Here is a 24,016-nt window from a genome sequence, read left to right as displayed (position 1 = left end):
AGGGACCTGTTGAAGCCCCGAAAATTGGGTCTACAACAAGGGGGATACCCACCCGGTCCGGACCTTGAAAGCAGCTCCTTTTCCGTTTGGGATGGTGGGTCCGACTAGGGATAATGGGACCAATTTCCCAATTTGTGTGTGTGTGATGAGAATTGATATTTCCTTTTCTAATGATTTCTAAGTAAAATGCTTTTAATCTAAGTCTAATTTAAAACATGCAATTGTATTCTAATAAACAGAAATATCTAATTCTAAAACTAACCCGAGATTTAACTTTTCAGTTATGCGATCTAAAATAATTTCTAACAGCAATTGGTAATAAAGATCATTCAATTGCTACGAGAAAAGAATTCAATAAAAATAAATTGTTTCGTATAAAAAGTTAGCTGAAACAATTGTGAGAAGCATATCATATAATAAGTCATTCATGCATGAAGCATAAACATAATAGTCATCACCATACAAAAGTGCCAAATGATAACTCAAACATTCAAGCCTTCATATATAAATAACTGAACAATAATATCACTTTGAAAAATAAGCAGAAATCATTAAGAGATAAAAGTACCATTGATAACAAGTTCTACTCATGAGCTTCAACAATATAGATTTATCTCTTCCTAATTCAACATCTACTAAGAGTACAAAAGTGCATTTCAGTAGCAGACATTAAACACAGATATCAATAAATCTCGTTCCATTCATTCATCAAAACCTCCTCCGACGGTGCAGAAGTGCATGTTCTGAGGAAACGTTTTTGACAAATTTCAGGACCTCGTTCCATTCATTCATAAAAACCTCCTCCGAGGGTGCAGAAATGCATGTTCTGAGGAAACGTTTTTGACAAATTTAAGGACCCCTCTCTAAATTCATGAGAGGGGTTAAAATACTACTAACTAAATACTAAAAATAGTCTATTATAAAAATATAGGAGGAGGTTTAAATGACCATCCTCATCTAAGGCAAAAATAAATCAAAACTAAAACTAAAAATGAATTTGGAATTTAACCATCTATGTATCTGTTCTCTAAGATCGCAAGCATTCAACATTGGCTTGATGAGCGTTGGTTGGCCGACCTCCGATTTTAGTTTCCCTATGAAAACAGAATCGGCAAGTGCTGGTGCTATCTTTTTGGCAGAGTTCGTAAGGCATTTGAGAGTCATGCATTGACTGTGCAGTTTAACCAAATATTGCCAGTAAGAATCCCAATTCAACTTGGTTAATTTCTTGATGGACTCTGCCCTTTCCTCAGCCTTTTGTATCCAGCTTGCCTACAGTTGTTGTGCCTTTGGGAGAAATCCCGATGCAGTCTCTGATATGAGGTTTTCTCTGTGCAGGTTTTCATCGACACAGTCAATGACATTGTTTGCCACTGTAGTTGCTTCTTCTACTGCCTTTAGCCTTCAGCGCTTTTCCCCACGGTTTTCCTGCCTTACATGCGGCTGAGCGCTGAGGGGCTTTCCTTCTCGAGGGGTTTTTCCTAGCGATGCACGATTAGCGCTAAGCGCATCAAAAACTGCCTCCTTTTCCCGATATGGGCTTCCCAGGTGCTAGTTTCGCCTCTTGTGCGGTTTTGGTAGATGATACATAAACCTTTAATCTTGCGGAGTGAATGACTTAATGAGGTCTTGGCTCCGAGACTTGACTTGCCTGTCAGTTATATCAGCATTGTCCTGTACCCACTTAACCATGTCTCTGTATGGAAGAATCTTAGGTCTTGCCGCTATCCGGTGCAAGAACGAACATGCAAGTTCTGTGATTGATGCCTCAAACAACCCGCGTGAGTCTGCTATTGCTTTAACTTCCATGACTCTGGGGTTTTCTTCTTCAAGCAGACTATACATGCCTTCCCAAGTAGTTATGCTGACATCTCCGTTACAGGTGGTGTCTGTGTATAAGGGCCCCATCTCTTTGTCCTCAGCAACCGAAGCTTTTCCCTTCTTTCACATTACGCTCTGAACATTACTGTGTATATTATTCTGCTTTCCGCTCCGGCAAATTTGCAAACAAGGAAAGAATAATGGTAAAAGATAAGGTGATGGGAAAGCTCTTAATGTCGAAATCATATTAATATATCACCCTACGTGAAACGACCTTTCGATCATATCTAAATCTTATCTCATTAATGACCATCAACTAACCATTAAATTGACATTAATGCCCATAACTTGGTATCGGATTACGAGAAAAAATTTATTGAACAATGAGCCTTGCAGATCTACGATAAAGCGATTTTGCGATTTGCTTCGCAATATTGTAGATCACAATATCACTAAGCCGTTTTGTTAACAATCATTTATCACCTCATGTTTCTGCAAGGTGCGATTTGCGAGATGCCCTATCACATATCGTTGGGTCGGGATATTTTTCCTTAGGTGATACTTTGCGGCATATGAAAGCTGCGATGCGCGATGGATCTTCAAGATGTGCGATCTCGCATCACGTTTTCGCAATTTTGGAAGTTTTCTTATATGATGTCCTCCATTACCCTTTGCGATGCGATGTTTTATTGTTTAAGAGAATGATTTTATTCAGAACTTATCATAAAACTTAAGTTCTTTTGGTTTTGCAGGTGTTTTCCTAAGTTTATGATAGTATGTTTTATTCAAAGGGGAATATAAGTGCAACTTTTTATTTTTTAGAAGGGTCCCCATTTATTTAGTATTAGTAATAAAACTAAATAAAAAGGGGGGTTGTTGCTGGCCACAACAATTGGCAATTCACTTGGAAGAACCAGTTATCTCTGATTATCTTTTGAATTGTCTAAACTTCCAAAACAGAAAAGTTTTCTGGAAAATCAAACTCTATTAAAGAAAAATAAAGTGCATCATGCTTTCAGCCATTAATGGCAGTTTGTTTCTCCTGTGTTAACTCTGATTATTTACTTCCCAAAGCTAGTCATTGTATTTACATCAACCACTACTTGGTTTATAAAGATAAAAACAAAGACTTCTCTGTAGATCAGTTTTAAGTATGCTTATTTGTCGTAGGTAGAGCCTCTACTGCCAGCAGGCATTCATAGCCTCGACAGGGTTACTTGTTACCTAGCAATGATCCTGTATCTTACTTGGAGAATATACAATTTTCAAAGATAAATCCATATCCACACTTATTGCTTTTATTTTCTTTTAACTCTTAAAGAACAATGTCTTGGTTTGGTAGCCAAATTATGACAGTGCCATTCACTTGATTTATAACTTTGCTGAACAAGCTGGCTCGTGATGAGACCCCTTGTCTTTTGATTGCAACAATCTTGAGTCATTGCCTTGTTTTGGTATGCAGTTTTGGCAATGTCAGCAAGTTATAATATCTATGATCATGATAAGTCGGCTTGTGATGAGACCTCTTATTCTTTAAGTTTATAGTGTATTGTTGTATTATTCCTTGAAACTCATAATTCTCTAGGTGGGGAGGAAGTGATTGGTTCCTTAAGAATAGCTCTGGATGACAATTGTAGAGTTTCTGGAAAGAGATTTTCTACAGAGAATCTTTGTTTTGTTATTGATGCTTTTCATTGACTGATATAAAACAAATTCCAACTAAAGGTTGCCTTTTATCAAAATTCGCAAGGCTGAAACTAGTAACATTTTCAGGCTTATAGCATTTGACTGTATCTTTCAATAATAATGATCAATTTTCCAAATCAGTTCTATTTATAAAAGCGAAAAACAAATCTAAAAGAAACACTAGTCTTTTTCGTGAATTCAAACTTAACCATTTACAACTTGTTTTATTATCGAAATAAAGCTATAAACAATAGTTTACAAAAATAGAAGAGGTCATCTCCTATGGAAAATATTTTTTGAGGATCTGCCCATTAACAGGTAAAGATTCTTTTTTCCCTGCTAAATCTTGCAACATGAAAGTGGATGGACCTATGATTTCCACAATTTGGAATGGGCCAAGCCACATTCGTTGGAATTTTGAATGTTTTCCTTTTTCTTCGTGAGCCTTATCCCATTTTAAAACTAAATCTCCAATTTGAAAATCCTTTCTAGATACCATGCTTGAATCAAAGGAAGCCTTACTAATGCTTGATGATGAGCGTGTGTTATTTTAGCCTATTCTCATTGCTCTTCTAGCTTAAGGATCTACAGTTGTCTTAGTTGTAAAGATGAAGTTGGTGTTTCATCAATAAATTGAACTAAGGCCAAAGAAGGAATTGCTAGGTGAGTTGGGAGAAACACTTCTTTCCCATAAACTAGATTAAAGGGAGAGGTGCAAATTGAGCCTTTCTGCGTTATTCGGTCTGCCCAAAGAGAATACATCAAATATTTGTGCCAATTTTTATGATTATGATCAATGGTTCGCTTAATGATTCTGATTAAGTTTTCATTCGTTGATTCGGCCAACCCATTCCCTTGTGGGTAATAATTGGCAGAATATTTAAGCTTAAAACCTCTTTTAAGTGCAAATTCAGTCATAACATTGCCAGAAAAATATGATGCATTATCAAACATTAAAGCAGAGGGTAAACCAAACCTGGTGATTATGAACTGATCTATGAAATCAATGATGTGTTCAACATTAGCTATCTTGAGAGGAACTGCTTCTACCCATTTAGTAAAATAATATGTAGCTGTAAGGATATACCTATGTTGTTTAGAAGAGTGAGGAACGATATCACCTATTATATCCAATCCCCATTGATCAAAGGGTTGATCGATATTGACTGGTTGCAAAGGAAATGATGGTTTCTTTTGTCTCCCAGCAGCAGTTTGACAAATTTGACATTTCCTTACATAGCTATGTGCATCTTTAAATAGTGTAGGCCAATAGTATCCTGCGCGCAAAATTTTATGTGTTGTAGCATCTCCCACATAATGTCCACCTGCTGGTCCATCATGGAGTTCCTGCAACACCTTTTCAGCTTCAGATTTCTCAAGACATCGAAGGAGAACAGAATCATAATTCATCCTAAAAGGTACATCGTTTACGAGTTGATACTGCTTAGCCTTCAATCTTAAAGCTCTTTTCTTTGTATAATCCAAATTTGAAGGAGCATATCTGTTCTTTAGATAAAATATGATATCAGCATATATTGATTCAATATCGTTTAGGCTTACCTCATACATTTGTACTTCTTGATTTGAAGATGGTATTTTGGAAATAAGCGATGCTCTAGCCAACATTTTGCAAAAGCCTTGACCTTTTACAATATTTGCTGGCTTAATCTCAGCGTCGTATTCTTGTAAGGCAGTGACCCAATTTTCTCTCTTTTCACCCACGTCTTTCTATACTAAGAGATTTCTTACCACTAGAAACGATACTATGATTTTTGTATGGGTTTTAAGAAGAAAGGGTCTAAAATGCTTGATCGCTTTGAAAACAACATAAGCTTGTTTCTCAACGTCGGAATAATTTAATTTAGCCCCTTGCAGATTTGAACTAAAAAAGGCAATTGGGGATTCTACCTTGTCTTGATTAGCTTGAGTGAGTATCGCAGCATATGATTTATCAGAAGCAAATGTATACAAAATGAAAGGATCAGAAAAATTTGGAGTCGCTAAGGATGGGGCATTAACAATCGCTTGCTTAATCAGATTGAACGCTTCATATTCCTCTTGGCCCCATTTGAAGAGTGAATTCTTCTTGATCATTGCTTGTAATGGTGACATAATCCTTGAGAAGTCTGGAACAAATCTTTTAACAAAATTAATCTGCCCAAGGAAGGATTGCATGGCTTTCTTGTTATGAGGCAAGGGTATTTCAGAAATCTCCTTAATTCTATCGGGATCTATATGGATTCCAGATTTTGACACTATAAATCCAAGAAGTTTTCCTTCACTTAATGCAAAAAAGGAATTTTTTGGATTAAGTGAAATCCCATACCTTAGGCAACGTTGGAATATTTGCTTTAAGTCTTTAAGGTGATTACCACGTTTTTTAGAATATACAGTTATGTCATCCAAGTAAATCACCACTGATTTGTTTACTAATCCCTTAAATGCAATGTCCATGGCCCTTTGAAATGTGGCACCAACGTTAATCAGACCAAAAGGCATCTTTTGATATGCGTAAGTACCCCATTTGGTTCTGAACGTGGTTTTTAGCTGATCGTTAGGATGTACGAGAACCTGGTTGTAACTGGAGAAACCATCTAAAAAGGACATTAATTCTGATCCTGCAACCGCTTGTAATATTTGTTCCATAGGAGGTAGGGGGAAATTATCCTTTTGGCAGACTTTGTTAAGATTTCGAAATTCAATGCAAATTCTAATATCTCCGTTTTTCTTTCTAACGGGAACCAAGTTGGAAACCCATCTAGAATGTTGAACGGGAAAAATAATCTTGGCTTTCAATAATTTTTTGAGCTCAGATTTAATCTGGCTTTCCAGATTAGGATGGATCTTCCTCAGCTTTTGCTGGACAGGTTTTTCATCATCTATCATTGGGATAGTATGTTGAATGATTGAAGTGTCGTAAGTCTTAAGGTCATCGTAGTTCCAGGAAAAGACACTTTTGTATTGTTTCAGGAGATGAACATAGGCTAATTTTTCTTCAAGGGCTAGGCCAAGACCTAGGTTGATATTTTGTGGCTTGGTATCCATTCCTAGATTTACTAATTCATAGTTCAGAGTTGAACTCTGAAGTTTTGAATTGGTAGATCTCTTAAATCAGTCTTTCAAATCATATAGGTCTTCCAACTTGACTACATATTTTGGTATAGCATTATTAGTGCTTTCTTTTTGTAATTGTTTGTCATGTTGGTCCTCATCAATTATCTGATTAGTGTAAGATCCTTCCGATAAGAAACTTACAATATTAGGATCATCATTGAAAATTCTCCAGTTTGTGACATTATCAAGGATCGAGGGCCTAAAGATCAGTTCGATTGAGAATCTATCTAGGCTATAGTCTTCTGATGGAATGAGCTTGGAAGTTACGTTTGCCAAGAGGTCAGCACTAGCATTTTGGAGTCTGAGAATAGGTGAAATATGAAATGCTATAAAATGTTCAGTCAGATCTTGCACTAAAGATTGATAATGTTTTAAATGACTTGATAGACAATGTATAGTATTTCGTACTTGTTTAATAACAATCTCAAAGTCTCTGAAGACTTGTAGATACTTGATATCTAATCCGATCGCCTTGTACAATCCTTGGACTAAAGCTTCGTATTCTGCAGTGTTGTTTGTGCAATCAAACGCAAGTCTACATGTTAGCATAGTTTTGTTTCCCTCTGGACTAACTAATATACATCCTGCTCCTGCTCCATCGTTAGACTTAGAACCATCAAAAAATAATTTCCAAAATAAAGATTTATTTACAGGACAATTTATAAAATTAACACATTTAGAACTATCTGTTTGAGAAAAATTTTATACTTGAGACAGAACAAAATGTTCTAAGTAAGGTGAAGTATGAGCATTAAAATTTCCTAGGAAAGAGTCAATAGAATAGTTGCCAATTATATTGTTGCCGTATGCTACAGGTTCATTTTCTCCTTCCAATTCCGTTACTATGTTATTTTGGTGTCTTTCTCGCTTAACCTTTATTTGATTTGGTTTACCATTGTAAGGGAGCCACATATGTGACCAGTCGGTTGCAAAGTATCCATGAAGCTTTTCAGACCAACCCCTACTAAGAATTAATCCATAAAATTCGGGAATGTTTGTGACTAGAATATCAATGACTTGACATACCTTTGGATTAGATGAAACCTTATGGTAACTTGATTTTGTTCACCGATTACTTCAACCTGCGATCGGTCCAGCTGAACTATGTGTACTGTGGATTTTTGAGGTTGGAAGTTTAACTTTGCACATATTGTTTTAGGTAAGATATTAGATGAAGCTCCTGAATCTACCAAACAATTATGCAAGTTTTTATTGAAAATTTTGTAAGTAAGAAGGAATGGGGGAGTATGAGATTTTGACCTACCTCCAATTAAAGCAATATCTTTCGGATCAAATTTATTTGCCATATTAGTTGTAGGTCTTCCCATCTCATGGGAATCTTGCAAGATTACAGTGGCAGGAAGAGGTTCAACTGGTATTGCATGTAACTCTTTCAAAGTAGCTTTTATTGATGTTTCAATTTGCTCAATTCATGAAAAGTAATGTTAGCCCTGGTCTTCTTCATGTCTTCAATGATATTATACTCCATCTCATCAGAGACAATCAGTGTTTTATATGGAGGTTGTGAATTGGATTGGACTGGGCTTGTTTGAGTCGCTTTTGGTGATGATTTTTTACCTGCAACTTTATCTTTAGATGCTGAGCTTGCGCTCTTCTGTTTAGGACTAGGTTGTGGAGGATCGAGTTGATTTCTACTTCTGGTACTGACTGGTGATGCCTCTTGATTCTCTTCGTCTGGAAGGATGAAGTCCCACATTCCCTTTACTTCTACAACTTCATCTTCATCGGTAGGTTCCTCATTACAAACTTCCTCTTCTTCTCCTTCAGATTCTGCATTTGTTATAGCATTGGGTGTTGGGTCCCCATAATACTAGTGATTACCCTATTACTATTGTAGTTATACCCCTTATTAATATTGTTGTGCCCCTATTGCACCCATATTGTTATTACTGTGCCCCATAGAATCCTCTATTGTTATTTTTGTGGCTTTATATTATTATTGTTAGGTCGGCTGGATTATATGGTGACTCCTTAGACTCCTATATATAGAAAGGAGGTTTTGTCATTTGAATCATCCAAGAATTTTCATTTATGTAATGTATAGGAGGTTGCCCCCTCGAAGACGCTGAATTCTAAGGCGTTGATCTATCTTTTCTATCTTTTCTTGAGCTGGTTTCATAACATTTGGTATCAGAGCTTTGGATTCTAGGGTTTCGCTGCTCCAAACAAGTCATCGTGGAATTTTCGCTATAACTTTTTTTCTGCGACATTTCAGAAGTTACAAAGAAAACCCATTTGAGAAGAAATCATGCTGAATCTCGGGTACGAATTTCAAAGATTTTCGCGCTATATTTGCGGAGATATGATCTGAGGAAGTTGGTATTTTTGCAGACTCCTGAATTACATTCCAAATAGGTGACCTGGGGAAAATCGTCATAACTTTCTTTCTGAGCATCGGATTGAAATTTCACAAGAAGGTACAGAAAGAGGACGGACTATATTTTTCTTGTATATATTTTTCAGAGTCAAAGGTAGAAATAGTGACACGTGGCACTTCATACAATTTTGCTCTACTGAACTAGTCTACAATCAGGTCACTGCGGGAGATTGTGCATAACTCTTTCTCGGAGAATCCAATTTGGATCAAACTATTGGCATTGGAAAGAGGACACAGAAGGCTACTACAAATTACAATTTCAGAACTGGATGATTCAAAATTACAGAGATACATCAGATTCAATATCAGGCCTCTACAAAGTGAAAAAATGTGTGTAGTTTTTTTTTTAAAATTTTTGCGTAAGCTTGGTTTGAAGGAATTCAAAGGGCATAGTAAAGCATTATTATCGGTAATTGATGCGCCGAGGAAAGAAAATGCAAACACCTAGTAAGCAACCTGAAAGCTCTAGCATGACTTTTGAAGAAGAGGAAGAAATGCAACATGATATAGCAAAATTACGAGACCAAGTGCAACAAGTGTCACTTGAACAAAAAGGAACAGAATCTAAGATGGATGGTTTAAAGAAAGATGTAGAAGCTAATATGGATGGTTTAAAGAAAGGTGTAGAAGCTAAGATGGATGATTTGAAGATAGATTTGAAGACAGACATGGAAGAATTAAAGAAGTTGCTACAAGAAAGGGTCACTAATGGTGAAAGGGTAGTAAAGGAAACTCATGATGAGAACAAAAGAAATGTTAATCATGATTCCATAGAATCTAATGTTGGATCAAAGACCCACCATATTCCAAAAATCGATATGAGGAAGTTTGATGGCAAGGATCCCGCAACATGGATATTACAGATGGAGCAATTCTTCGATCTCAATAATGTGCAAAACACACAAAAGATACGTATGGAAACTTTATATTTGGAACCAAATTAGTTTGTATGGTATCAATGGCTTTGCTCTCATAAACAATTTATCACTTAGGCAATTTTTACGGAAGAATTGATAGCACATTATGAGGATACAAAAAGCAACACTTTTTTTAGCCAATTGATAAGTCTCAAACAAAAGGGTTCAATAATGGAGCACATTGAGGAGTTCCAAAAATTGAACATAAGGGTAAAAGATATTCCAGAGGAGCATAGGATTGATGTGTTCATAGGGTCTTTAAAGGATAATATCCAACATGATGTTCGCCTTTGGGAACCTGATTCATTAGAGAAGGCATTCAGGTTAGCAAGAAAAATGGAAAGCAAAATTATGGCTACCAGGAAGCATACCACTCACAACTATAAAGACGGAAGTGTTGTTGCCCCTAGTCTTCCACAACCTATAAGGTTGACACCACAACAATTGGAAGAAAAAAGAGCAAAAGGGCTTTTTTACAGTTGTGATAGCAAATACACTAAAGGTCATAAGTGTGCTGAGAAGAAATTATTCTACATAGATTGTGAAGAGGAAGAAGAAAAAGAGCAAGAAAGGTCAAAAGAAGAGGATATACTCCAGGAACAAATCCTAGATGAAGAAAAAATAAATCCGACCATATCTTGTAATGCATTGGCGGGAATTACCACTCCTTAAACCATCAAGATAGAAGGACAAATCAAGAAGAAAAAGGTAATAGTGATGATTGATTCAGGAAGCACCCGCAATTTTATTCATTGTAAGGTAGCAAAAGAATTGAATTGCTTCCTATATCCAGCACCAGAGTGTCAAGTGATGATTGCAAATGGAGGAACAATAAATTGCTCTGGAAAGTGCCATAATATCAAGCTATCCATGGGAGAATATGTATTGACTAGCCCAATGCTTTCCATTCCAATGGGAGGTGCTGATGTTGTACTAGGAGTCCAATGGCTACAATCCTTGGGTACAATAGCTTTTAATTTTCAAGAACTTTTCATCAAATTTTCTACGGAAGGAAAGGAAGTTGAATTAAGGGGTATTGCAGGGAAACCAGGAAAGATAATCAACTCTAATGGTATGACAAAGCTTCTAAAAAAGGAGCAAAGAGGTGTAATTGCACAATTATGTTCGCTAGATGTTTCCACATCGGAATCATCTATTTCTCCAGATCTCCAAAAAGTCCTGGACAATCATTCCAAGGTATTTGAGACTCCAAAAGGTCTCCCACCTATGCGTGATCATGATCATGCTATTCATCTGATTCCAGGAAGTGTTCCTCCAAACATCAAGCCGTACAGATATCCCTATGTCCAAAAGAGTGAAATTGAACGTATGGTTGCAGAAATGCTAGAGGCTGGTATAATTCAACCGAGTCAAAATTCTTTCTCTGCTCCAGTAGTATTGGTGCACAAGAAGGATGGATCATGGCACATGTGTCCGGATTATAGGGAGCTCAACAAGCTCACTATTAAAGATAAGTTCCCCATTCCTGTCATTGATGAATTACTGGATGAATTGCATGGATCAATTTACTTCACCAAGTTGGATATTTGTTCAGGATATCATCAAATCAGAATGAAGATTGAAGACATTCCGAAAACAACATTTAGAACTCATGAGGGTCATTATGAATTTTTGGTCATGCCTTTTGGCCTTACCAATGCACCTTCAACATTTCAAGGTTTGATGAATTCAATTTTCAAACCATTCCTTAGAAAATTTGTGTTAGTATTCTTTGATGATATACTAATCTACAACAAGTCTTGGAAGGATCATGTTGAACATGTTGATAGGGTGCTACAACTATTGGAGGAGAAACAATTATATGCAAAAAGATCCAAATGTTTCTTTGGAGTCTAGGAGGTGGAATATCTGGGTCATATTGTATCTCATGAAGGAGTTAAGGTAGACCCTAGCAAAATTAAATCCATTAAGGAATGGAAAATCCCCACATCCATAAAGCATCTGCGAGGATTTCTCGGGTTGATAAGTTATTATCGCAAGTTTGTTAAGAATTATGGGAGAATAGCAGCACCTCTAACAACAGTATTGAAGAAAGATGCATTTTCATGGACTCTGGAAGCAATAAAGGCCTTTGAACATCTTAAAGAGACAATGTGCCAAGCACCGGTCTTAGCTACACTGGACTTCACAAAAACCTTTATTATGGAATGTGATGCTTCAGGAAATGGAATTGGTGCTGTTCTAATGCAAGATGAAAGACCCATTGCTTTTGAAAGTTGTCCAATCAAGGGAAAGTTTTTAAGCAAAGCTATTTATGAGAAGGAAATGTTGGCAATACTCCATGCACTTAAGAAATGGCGACCCTACCTAATGGGAAGACACTTCAAGGTAAAAACGGATCATGATAGCCTTAAATACCTTTTAGAACAAAGATTATCCTCTGAAGAGCAACAAAAGTGGGTCACAAAGATGTTGGGTTATGACTTTGAAATCATCTACAAAAAAGGGAAGCGAAATGTGGTGGCAGATGCACTCTCAAGAAAGGATGAGGGTGTGGAAGCATTGTTGTGCGCCATTTCTATTATCCAACCAGATTGGATAAATGAAGCAAGAGAGGAGTGGATGAATGACGAAGAAGTGTGGGCACTTATTCAAAAGTTACAACAAGATTCCAGTACGTCTGATACATTTAGCTGGAAAAATGATTCGTTATGGTACAAAGATCGCTTATACCTCTGTAAGAATTCCCAGCTAAAACAAAAGAGTCTTATGGAATTGCACACTTCTCCCTTAGGAGGGCACTCAGGATTTTTAAAAACTTACCACAGGGTTAAGAAGGAATTTTTTTGGGATGGCCTTAAATAAGATATTCAAAAGTTTGTGGCGGAATGTTTGGTTTGCCAACAAAATAAAGTTGAAACAATTAAGACATTGGGTCTATTACAACCTTTATCCATTCCAAGCCAACGTTGGGAGGAGGTTTCAATGGATTTTATCATAGGTTTACCCAAGTCTGAGGGAAAGAGTGTCATCATGGTGGTAGTAGACAGACTTACCAAGTATGTACACTTTTGTGCATTATCACATCCATTTAAAGCCAGTACAGTTTCTACTGCATTTATGGAAACAATTCAAAAGCTACATGGAAACCCAAAGATTATTGTAAGTGACAGAGATCCCATTTTCACTAGAAATTTTTGGACAGAATTATTTTCTTGTCTTGGTATTCAATTAGCTCATAGCTCGTCTTATCATCCTCAATTTGATGGGCAAACTGATATAGTAAACAAATGTTTGGAAGGATATCTTCGTTGCTTTGTATCTGATAAACAGACACAATGGGTCAAATGGTTGCCTCTGGCTTAATGGTGGTATAACACTTCCTTCCATACAACAACAAAAATGACCCCATTTATGGCACTTTATGGGTATCAACCACCATCCATCACATCATATTTAAGAGAAAACTCTAAGGTTCAGGCAGTGGAACATCACATTGAACATCAACAACAAGTCCTCCAACTCTTAAAGGATAACCTCGTGTTGGCACAGAATAGAATGAAACAACAGGCATATCAACATCGCAGTGAAAGAAGTTTTGATGTAGGTGATTGGGTATTCCTACGGCTAGAACCATATAAGCAAATGTCCCTCAAGCAAGCTAAGAAGGATAATAAATTATCACCAAAGTATTATGGTCCGTACAAGGTGTTGCAAAAGATTGGTACTATGGCATACAAATTGGAGCTTCCTGCAGCTTCTCGATTGCATCTAGTTTTCCATGTTTCATGTTTAAAGAAGGTTATAGGTGACAAGCTCCCAGTTCAAACAATATTTCCAGAACTTGACGAGGAAGGAAAAATTATATTGGAACCGGAAGCAGTCACAGAAACAAGAACTCGACAGCTACGAAATTGATCAATTTTAGAGTATCTTATCAAGTGGAAGAACTTATCTGCTGAAGATTCCACATGGGAGGATGAGAATTTTATGCAGAAGTATCCAGAACTACTCAAGCGTTGAGGACAACACTTTTTTGAAGGAGAGGGGCATGTTGGGTCCCCATAATACTAGTGATTACCCCATTACTATTGTAGTTATACCCCTTATTAATATTGTTGTGCCCCTATTGCCCCCATATTGTTATTACTGTGCCCCATAGAATCCCTCTATTGTTATTTTTGTGGCTTTATATTATTATTGTTAGGTCGGCTGGATTATATGATGACTCCTTAGACTCCTATATATAGAAAGGAGGTTTTGTCATTTGAATCATCCAAGAATTGTTCATTTATGTAATGTATAGGAGGTTGCCCCCTCGAAGAGGCTGAATTCTAAGGTGTTGATCTATCTTTTCTATCTTTCCTTGAGCTGGTTTCATAACATTGGGAGGCTTTGAATCAGTTGAAGGATTTTTTCTATAAGGCTTGTAGGGATTTTTAGAAGAAGTCTCTGCTACTTGTCTCTTAATGTCAACCATTTCATTAGACATGGTTTTTAGGACTTTCTGCAATACTTCTAAATCAAATGGGTCTTTTGATTGTTTTTCTTTAGGATCATCTCTAAAAGTAACCTTCTTAGATTTTCTTTCATCGACGACGTTTTTCTTTTCTAAAGCTAAGATACGTTTTTCTACTGCTATCGCTTCCTTCATGTTTTCAGCTAATGTTGTCTTGGTAGCCCTATCAACGAAGATCGCTATGTTTGATGGTAAAGTAGATATGTACCATTCACTTCGAACTTCTTTGCTAGGCTTGGAAGCGGTCGGAATTTTATTCAAAAGCTTGTTGAAACGTGAGTTAAAATCTTTGATAGGTTCTCTCGACTCAGTCTTTAGATTTGATAGATCATTGATCAGTGTTGTTGTAGATCTATCATCACCGAACTTAGTCAAGAATTTCTCTTGGAAAATGTCCCAACTAGTGATGGATCCTGATGGTAATGAAAAATACCAGGATCCGGCTGCTCCTTGTAAAGTGTAAGGGAAGAGCCAGACAACAACATCTTCATTAGTAACCCCATTTAGATTTATAGATAACATAAAGTTGTTTATGTGTTCTTCTGCTAGCATGCCCGCTTCAGGATTAAACTTAGGCAACCATTTTTCAGGATGGGCCAGTATTTGACTCAAGGGCACAGGCATTAAGACTGCCCTTGAGTTATTTCATCGAGTTTGGGCCATTGCTGAACTACTAACAGAGGAAAGTGCAGAGGATGTTCCTTGTGGAAGGGATGAGGATATTACAGTCCCAGATAATTGAGAAGCAGATGTTGAAGTTCTAGTACTCTAGTGGACAATAATTTGAAGTGGAGGGGTGGATGGTTGACTTCGCAGTGGAGAAGTTGAAATGGATGATGATGATGATGAGAGTCTCACTATCAGACCCTTTAGGTGACTTCCTTGCTCTTTTCCTTTTAGGTAGAGGTAATTCAGTTGGTTCAATACCAAACTTTTCACTCTGCAATCTGGTAAGAGGATGAGAAGGATTGTATTGCGAAGTCACACTACCTTGAGATATTTCAAACTTTTGCGGTGATATGGAAAATCCTTGAAGTTTATGAATCAAAGACTCAACTTCAGGAGGTTCAACAGTAGATTTCTCTGAAATGTTTGGGTTTATGGTAGTGGTTGTTGTTTTATCGACTTCTCGTTCAAGATTTAAAGATTTGAAATGCGATGGAGAAGTCAGGGGAGATGTTGAGGGCGATTTACTCTCAGAATGGTATTTAGATTTGGATTTACTAGCCATTCACAGTTCGGGGCCCTCCTTCTAGCACCAAATATGTTGAAGCCCCGAAAATCAGGTCTACAACAAGGGGGATACCCACCGGTCCGGACCTTGAAAGTAGCTTCTTTTCCATTTGGGATGGTGGGTCTGACTGGGGATAATGGGACCAGTTTCCCAATCTCTGTGTGTGTGATGAGAATTGATATTTCCTTTTCTAATGATTTCTAAGTAAAATTCTTTTAATCTAAGTCTAATTTAAAACATGCAATTGTATTCTAATGAACAGAAATATCTAATTCTAAAACTAACCCAGGATTTAACTTTTCAGTTCGATCTAAAATAATTTATCACAACAATTGCTAATAAAGATCATTCAATTGCTACGAGAAAAGAATTCAATAAAAATAAATTGTTTCGTATAAAAAGTTAGTTGAAACAATTATGAGAAGCATATCGCATAATAAGTCATTCATACATTAAGCATAAACAGAATAGTCATCACCGTACAAAAGTGCCAAATGATAACTCAAATATTCAAGCCTTCATATATAAATAACTGAACAATAATATCACTTTGACAAATAAGCAGAAATCATTAAGAGATAAAAGTACCATTGATAACAAGTTCTACTCATGAGCTTTAGCAATATAGATTTATCTCTTCCTAATTCAACATCTACTAAGAGTACAAAAGTGCATTTCAGTAGCAGACATTAAACACAGATATCAATAAATCTCATTCTATTCATTCATCAAAACCTCCTCCGAGGGTGCAGAAATGCATGTTCTAAGGAAACGTTTTTGACAAATTTCAGGACCCCTCTCTAAATACATGAGAGGGGTTAACATACTACTAAATAAATACTAAAAATGGTCTATTACAAAATTATAGGAGGAGGTTTAAATGACCGTCCTCATCTAAGGCAAAAATAAATCAAAACTAAAACTAAAACTGAATCTGGAATTTAACTATCTATGTATCTATTCTCTGAGATCGCAAGCATTCAACATTGGCTTGAGGAGCATTGGTTTGCCGACCTCCGATTTTAGTTGCCCTGCCAAAACAGAATCGGCAAGTGATGGCGCTATCTTTTCGGCAAAGTTCATAAGGCATTTGAAAGTCACGCATTGACTGTGCGGTTTAACCAAGTACTGCCAGTAAGAATCTCAATTCAACTTGGTTAACTTCTTGATGGACTCGGCCCTTTCCTCAGCCTTTTGTCTCCAGCTTGTCTGCAGTTTCTATGCCTTTGGGAGAAATCCCGGGGCGGTCTCTGATATGAGGTTTGCTTTGTGCAGGTTTTCATTGACACAATCAATGACGTTTTTTGCCGTTGTAGCTGCTTCTTCTGCTGCCTTTAGCCTTCAACACTTTTCCCCATGGCTTTCCTGGCTTACATGTTACTGAGCACTCAGGGGCTTTCCTTCTCGAGGGGTTTTGCCTAGCGATGCACGATTAGCGCTAAGTGCATCGGATACTGCCTCCTTTTCCCGATCCTGGCTTCCCAGGTGCTAGTTTTGCCTCTTGCGCGGTTTTGGTAGATGGCACATAAACATTTAGTCTTGCGGAGTGAATGAATTAATAAGGTCTTGGCTCCAAGACTTGAATTGCCTGTCTATTATATCAGCATTGTCCAGTACCCACTTAACCATGTTTGTGTATGGAAGAATCTTAGGTCTTTCCACTATCAAGTGCAAGAACGAACATGCAAGTTCTGTGATTGATGCCTCAAATGACCTACGTGAGTCTGTTGTTGCTTTAACTTCCATGACTCTGGGGTTTTCTTCTTCGAGAAAACTGTACATGCCTTCCCAAGTAGTTATGATGGCATCTATGTTACAGGTGGTGTCTGTGTATAGGGGCGTCATCTCTTTGTCCTCAGCAACCGGAGCTTTTCCCTTCTTTCCCATTATGCTCTGAACATTGCTGCATATATTATTATTCTTTCCTCTCCTACAAATTTACAAGCAAGGAAAGAATAATGGTAAAATATAAGGTGACGGGAAAGCTCTTAATGTCGAAATCATATTAAATATATCACCCTACATGAAACGACCTTTCGATCAGATCTAAATCTTATCTCATTAATGACCATCAACTAACCATTAAATTGACATTAATTCCCATAACTTGGTATCGGATTACGAGAAAAACTTTATTGAAAGATGACCCTGCAGATCTACTATAAAGCGATTTTGTGATTTTCTTCGCAATATCGTAGATTGCAATATCGCCAATCCATTTTGTTAACAATCATTTATCACCTCATGTTTCTGCGAGATGCGATTTGCGAGATGCCCTATCGCATATCGTTGGGTCGGGATATTTTTCCTTAGGTGATACTTTGCGGCATATGAAAGCTGCGATGTGTGATGGATCTTCAAGGTGTGCGATCTCGCATCGCGTTTTCACAATTTCGGAAGTTTTCTTATATGATGTCCTCCATTACCCTTTGCGATGCGATGTTGTATTGTTTAAGAGAACGATTTTATTCGGAACTTATCATAAAACTTAATTTCTTTGGGTTTTGCAGGTGTTTTCCTAAGTTTATGATAGTGTGTTTTATTCAAAGGGGAATATAAGTGCTACTTTTTATTTTTTAGAAGGGTCCCCATTTATTTAGTATTAGTAATAAAACTAAATAAAAAGGGGGGATTTTGCTGGCCACAATAGGACCCCTCCCTGGAATCCACAATTCTCTCCATAAGGTGTAGATGCACCTCCTCTTGCATGCATCATCTCCAAAAATATTCAGCCTGAGGTACAGGCAGAAAACATGATCCAGGGGAAGTGGAAGTTATTGTGATTTCAATTACCCATCCTTAGTTATGATGGGCAAGCAAGCAATGCCAGTAATGACTTTAGGGTCAACTCCGATTAGGGGGAAACTCTTGAATAAATAATGGAAGTGGGATGGTACACTTCGGTATAGGAATTCCTATTCATGACTTTTGGTACAGGGAAGGGGATTGATGACTTTGATGGCTTTGAGCACACGCCAAAAGATGAATTTATCACTTGGAAGAAGAATATGGACTATAAAGCCATCCTCCAAAATCACCTTCCTCCAAGCTATGCGGTTGTGGAAATATTCTCAATGAAATTCATGGTCTATGGAATTTCATTGTATGTGGTATTCATCTAAGATTGATCGTTATAAAGGTAATCCTCTCCCTCTCATCCACCTGACTCTTCTTTTCTTTGCTCGTTTGTCTCTTTTCTTTTCCCTCATGTCCTCTTACATTTTGAGGTTGTTAATTATGGTTATTTTTTCCTCCCGGTATGTTTGGGATATCAATTTAACATCCTATGTTTCCCTAGGTTTTTTTCTCTGCTTCTATTTGGGTCCTCTACACATCAAGTACTTCTCTTTGATTATGTTAGAAAATTATATATTACAGAGCAATGGAACACATAGAATATTGCATAAATATAAACACAGAAAACGCATAAAACCAGAGAGACACAGATATACGTGGTTCATCCAGTTTGGGCTACGTCCACCCCGAACAGCCAGTCCTTCCTTTCTATTATCCAGCAAAATGAAGAGACACAACCTACAGCAGATCCACTGTAATATCCTCTGTTTTCTCTCACAGTGTCACCTATTTGTTTCTCGCTTGGAGAATACACATCTATTACACAACGTCAATACAATGCCCTCATACAAAGTGAGGGGTTGCCTTCTGTTAGCGCTTGAATTTGGCTTCAGGCTGAAAAAGACAAAATCCAAGGCAACATCAAACCACTTAGCCTCGTAGCTAGCCCTACGGGGCAGGAGAGGGCTCTCTCCGGGTCTATCTCGGCAAAAGGTCTTCAAAGGGCGGAGACGACCAATAAAGAACACTGATTTTAGGCTAGTAAACTGATTGAGAAGGTTTGATTTCAGATTTTTAGGGTTTTGGTGGAAAACAGGGGGAAAGCAATTTTGGGTGCGGGAATGGGACACAGCTTCTGCAGAGGTCTTTTTGGGGCAAGGTAGGAGATTGTCTTGATGCCTTTGATTTAAGTGAATGGATAGGAATGACCGGTGAGGAGCTAAAGAGAGCAAGAAACCATTGAGAGTTCTCTTTACAAAGAGGAAAACATAGATATTAAGCAAACTTAAAGGCAGAGCATATAAATTATGAATTCTACCTTAACACTTCATTTACTTAATGTGCAGAAAAGAAAAGTGGGAAAATTATACACATAACACACTTACAAGTACATGAGAGAAGCACACCATCAACACAATAACCACAGGAATCCCAAAAAGTGCTGCAAAACCCTGGTCTTTCCTTTGCCAAAATTGCAGAGATACAAAGTGTAATACAATAGAAGCTTATCCCTCAAGAGTCCAACCATGAAAATGACTAAGAAAATACATAATATAGGCAAGCTAACACCTTTCCTTGCCTCTAGGGGTCGATCTCATCCTTCTAGGAGTTGTTTCAACCAATTCTAAACTGAGCACTAAAATCTAGGTAGTCAAAACCACTTGCCTCTATAAGCTAGGAAACCAATTCATTCATTAAATTTTTGACTTTTTATGAATGAATCTTCTAGAAGAGATAAATAAGTGCCATGAAATCATTAAATTACATCAATTACATCAAGGAGGATGAAAAATCACTCCAAAAAGTCAAAACTAGTCAAATCTGCGTTTTGCTGAGCTGTAGGTGAAAATCTGGCAAACTTCCCTGATGCGTAGCGCCCCAATCCTCAACGCGTAGCGCGCCTTTGAGCCAGATTTTGAGGCACTTCCCAGCATCCAAATGAGGCAAAAGTAGGCTTGTTGGAAAGTTCTGGATGTCTACTTTCCAGCCCAAGTGGAATTTCTCAATTTGGTGGTCATTTGCCCCTCCAAAATTGCAATCTCCCAAGACTGCTCCCTGTGTGTCCAAAAAGTGGCAGAAAGTCATTTTTTGCATGTTTTTTGACCTTCTGAGGGCTCAAAACCTGATGAAATGTCTTGGTAATTGCTGAGAAAGTGTAATTTGTCATGAAAAATCCAAAAATGTTGAGTTTTTGAGAAATGGACTTGCCCATCTTCAGGGTAGCGCGCGGCGCGCTACGCGTTGAGGGCAAAAACCTGTTTTTTGACCAAAAAATTCAAAAATGACCAAAATTGCTCCAAATTCTCTGAAATTTGAGCTGGAGGTGTATCATTGAGCACCATGCTCCCTCAAGGTGGCTTCAGCCAAAATTTGAAGTGGATCGGGCCTTTTCCTCCGTTTTAGTGCCTTGGCCAAGTGTGCTTTGAGTACCTTCATTTTTGCTTTGCACACATGCATGCGGGCCCAATAATGATTCTTCATGTGGCGGAGCATGTCTTTATCCCTGTTTACCTTCAGCTCCAACTTTTGAAATGGACTGTTGTTTGGGTCGTAGTAAAAACCATTTACTGAACCATCACTACGAGAAAAACACACATAGTAAAATCCTGCAATGGTCAAACCACAATCTGTCCCAACATTGACAAAGAACTTCTCTTTCCATCTCATGAAAATATAGGGATAATTACTCAGGTCCACTGACCTGCCTCCATCTAGTTCCACTTGATTAAGAAGTGGAGCAAAGCCTTGAAACTTTGACCAATGTCTCACGTCTATCTCTTTTGTTGCCTCCCACTTTCCAGTTAAAAATGTATAGTTCTTGTTATCAACAATTTCACCCTCCCAAAATGTCACAACAGATGTCTCTGCCGAAGGCACATTATGAGCTTCCATGCTGCCACATAGATACCCATGTTCCAGATCACAACCTTGAAGACTTACATTCACCTTCCAAGCTTCATCCTTTTGTGAATTCGATACATTCTGTGTACCAGCAAATGCTTGACCCACACTCAACAGCATACAAGGAGGAGGAAGTGCATGTCCAGGAATTGTACTTGTATTTTTCTTGAGTTAAGAGAGAATTTGAGAGCTTGCTGGCAAGTCACTGAGTGAAAAACCCAACGCGTATCGTGCCTTGCCCAATGTGTAGCACCCCTCTGATGCGTAGCGCACTTGTAATTTTGCACTGAGAAATGTGGCCTGATGCGTAGCGCGCTCCTGATGCGTAGCGCTCTTGGTTCAACGCGTAGCGCGACTTTCAGATGACTTTTGGAGGCCTTCCCGGTGTCAGAATCGGGCACAGGATAGCTTGTTGGAAATGTATTTGAGTCTACTTTGAAACCCAACTGGAATTTTTCAATTTGGAGTTAATTTTCCCTATCAAAAATCAAATCTGCCAAGACTGTTCAAAATGTGCCAAATGAGGCTTCCTCAAGGCAGAGTGCTGTTGTAGTCAACGTTTGAATGCCTTCCTCAACTCCAAATTGAGCTCATGATAGCTCATTGGAAAGATATTTGTGTCTAGTTATCATTTGACTCATCAAGAAAGTCATTTGGCCAACCAAGCTAGGAGAAAACCTGATTTTCCCAAGGTCACTTCAGAGGTGCATTCGATTCTCCTGAGGCAACGGTATTTTTGACATTTCTCTAAAACCACGACACCTGTGTAAAAGGTGAAGGAGGTTTTTCTTCTTTGGCATGTTTTGGACAAAAACCTCTCTCAGTTTTCCAAAATTCATCTTTGATTGCTCTGAAACATCTTTTAAGTGAACCTTATCCCGATGTTGGAACTTTGTCGAAATGAAGCGAAATGAAGGGGATAGGAGGCTTCTAAATTCTTGAGGAAATTTTGGGGAGTAGGGAGGGATGTTAGGAAGTAGGGGAAAGTGGAATCTCAGAGATTGAGTGAGGGGAAGGGGTCCAAAAGGGTAAAACACAGGCCCAACCTAGAAAATTGCCAGGTTGTAGCAAGAAACTAGGGTTTGTGCGAAAATGAGGAATTTGGTGGATCTCAGTGATGGGAAGCATTTGATAAGGTACATGAAGGATAGGGGAAGGTGTATTAACATCTGGATATAAGTTTTGCTGATGATTTGGCCGTCCAAGAGAAATTGCCTTCAAAACCCTAGGAGAGGGAAATGACCTTACCTAGGCTCAACTGAAGCATGAACAAGATGTAAAATGACTCATTAGATATTGACATGATAATGAATACCTTATGAATGATGATAGACTCAGCTGAATAGTGACATAGATTGGCATTTGGGAAATTTTGAAAAGAGTGAAAGCAAACCCTAGAACTAATGCCTAGTGACCAAATTTTGCTTGAAGACTCACTGAAATGACAAAATTTGACCTTGACACTTCAAAATCACTTTGTAAGAGCATATTTGATCACTGGAGGAAGGTTGGAAAGACTGACACTAACACCTTCTAGGGAAAAAAACCCTAAACTAAACATAAGTTCTACCGTCAGATCATCTGCCTAATGAAAGGCCCAAATTGACTAGAAATTACTATATTTTTACAAGGCAATTTTACATCTGTTTTTAGCTTCGGGGGTGCTACCCCTAAAACCCCCACCGGGGGACGGCTGGCCCTCGGACCCTCCAGTTGGGGGGGATTAGCTGATCTGAAAATCACCCTATGAGTGACATCAGTTGAAGATTTATTAAACAAAAGGTATTGCAGACTCATGTGTTGGTTTGTGTTCTGTGTTATTTAAGCAACGGATCGATCAGATTGCCAATACACAGACATTAAAATGGAAATATAGCAGAGAAATACAGTAAGCAAACACAAAGAAACAAAATTTTTTAATAAGGAGTTCACCCTATTCTCCGGGGCTACATCTCCGGTCCAGCTTTCACTGGTGGCCTTATTTTATTGTGCCTTTAAGCAAAGAAATTACAATACAAGGACTCAATATGAGTTCTCCTAAAGTAGATTTGCTTGGCAGGGTGGTTCTTGGATTCCCTAAGCCACTTGAGTACACAAACTTCTTCTTCCTACTAGCTCTATGACCTTCTGGTCTATAGTGGAAAGAGCCAAATGTGGTGCTTAGTCCGGACAGATCCTCTATGGGATGGCTTGAATCTCTCAAGCTCTCTGGTGCTCAATGTTGCCTTTGGTTAGCTTGGCCCTCTGTCTTCTTCTGCTTTGCTTTACTACCTTCTTCTCTGGTTTCTGTCTCTCTGTGTTCAGTCCTCCCCTCGGGGTTCACTGTTCCACTTCTCTGTCTTTCGACTTCGACTAACTCGACTGTGTATTTTGTCTCTGTTCATGGCTTTTAGCCATTCGTTCTAATGCTTGTTTGGTTCCTCTTCCACCTCTATCGATTCACCTTCTGCAGCTGCGCTTGGAGTTCCCTGTTCGGCGTCATCATCAGTGCTCAGGGAGTGGCCACATGTCCTCCTCTAAATAGTGCCAGCCTACTTCGTCGATTTATTTCTTCAGTTACGTCGTGTATGCATTCTTCCTCCACCGTGGCAGTCAAACGGATTCAAAATCTTTATAAAACGTGGCGTATTCCTTTGTCGATTCCGTTTCCTCCATCGAGCGCAATATCA

The 24,016-nt window shown here is 38.2% G+C and overlaps 1 protein-coding gene across 1 annotated transcript in view; it reads right to left on the bottom strand.

Annotated features, from left to right (window-relative positions):
• LOC149141301 (uncharacterized) overlaps nt 1–21,498 on the bottom strand; it is a 46,106-nt gene extending 24,608 nt beyond the window's left edge. Inside the window, exon 1 of the mRNA XM_089451207.1 lies at nt 20,958–21,498. Within this exon, the coding sequence (XP_089307333.1) occupies nt 20,958–21,467 (510 nt within the window). The 5' untranslated portion in view covers nt 21,468–21,498. The remainder of the gene's footprint in view (nt 1–20,957) is intronic.
• Nucleotides 21,499–24,016: the final 2,518 nt, after the last annotated feature.

Source organism: Pinus tabuliformis, chromosome X (genome assembly GCF_031772625.1).
Source record: "Pinus tabuliformis cultivar Carrire ecotype Pingquan chromosome X, CPIR1, whole genome shotgun sequence".
Taxonomy (NCBI): Eukaryota; Viridiplantae; Streptophyta; class Pinopsida; order Pinales; family Pinaceae; genus Pinus; species Pinus tabuliformis.
This window is presented reverse-complemented; position numbering and strand designations above follow the sequence as displayed.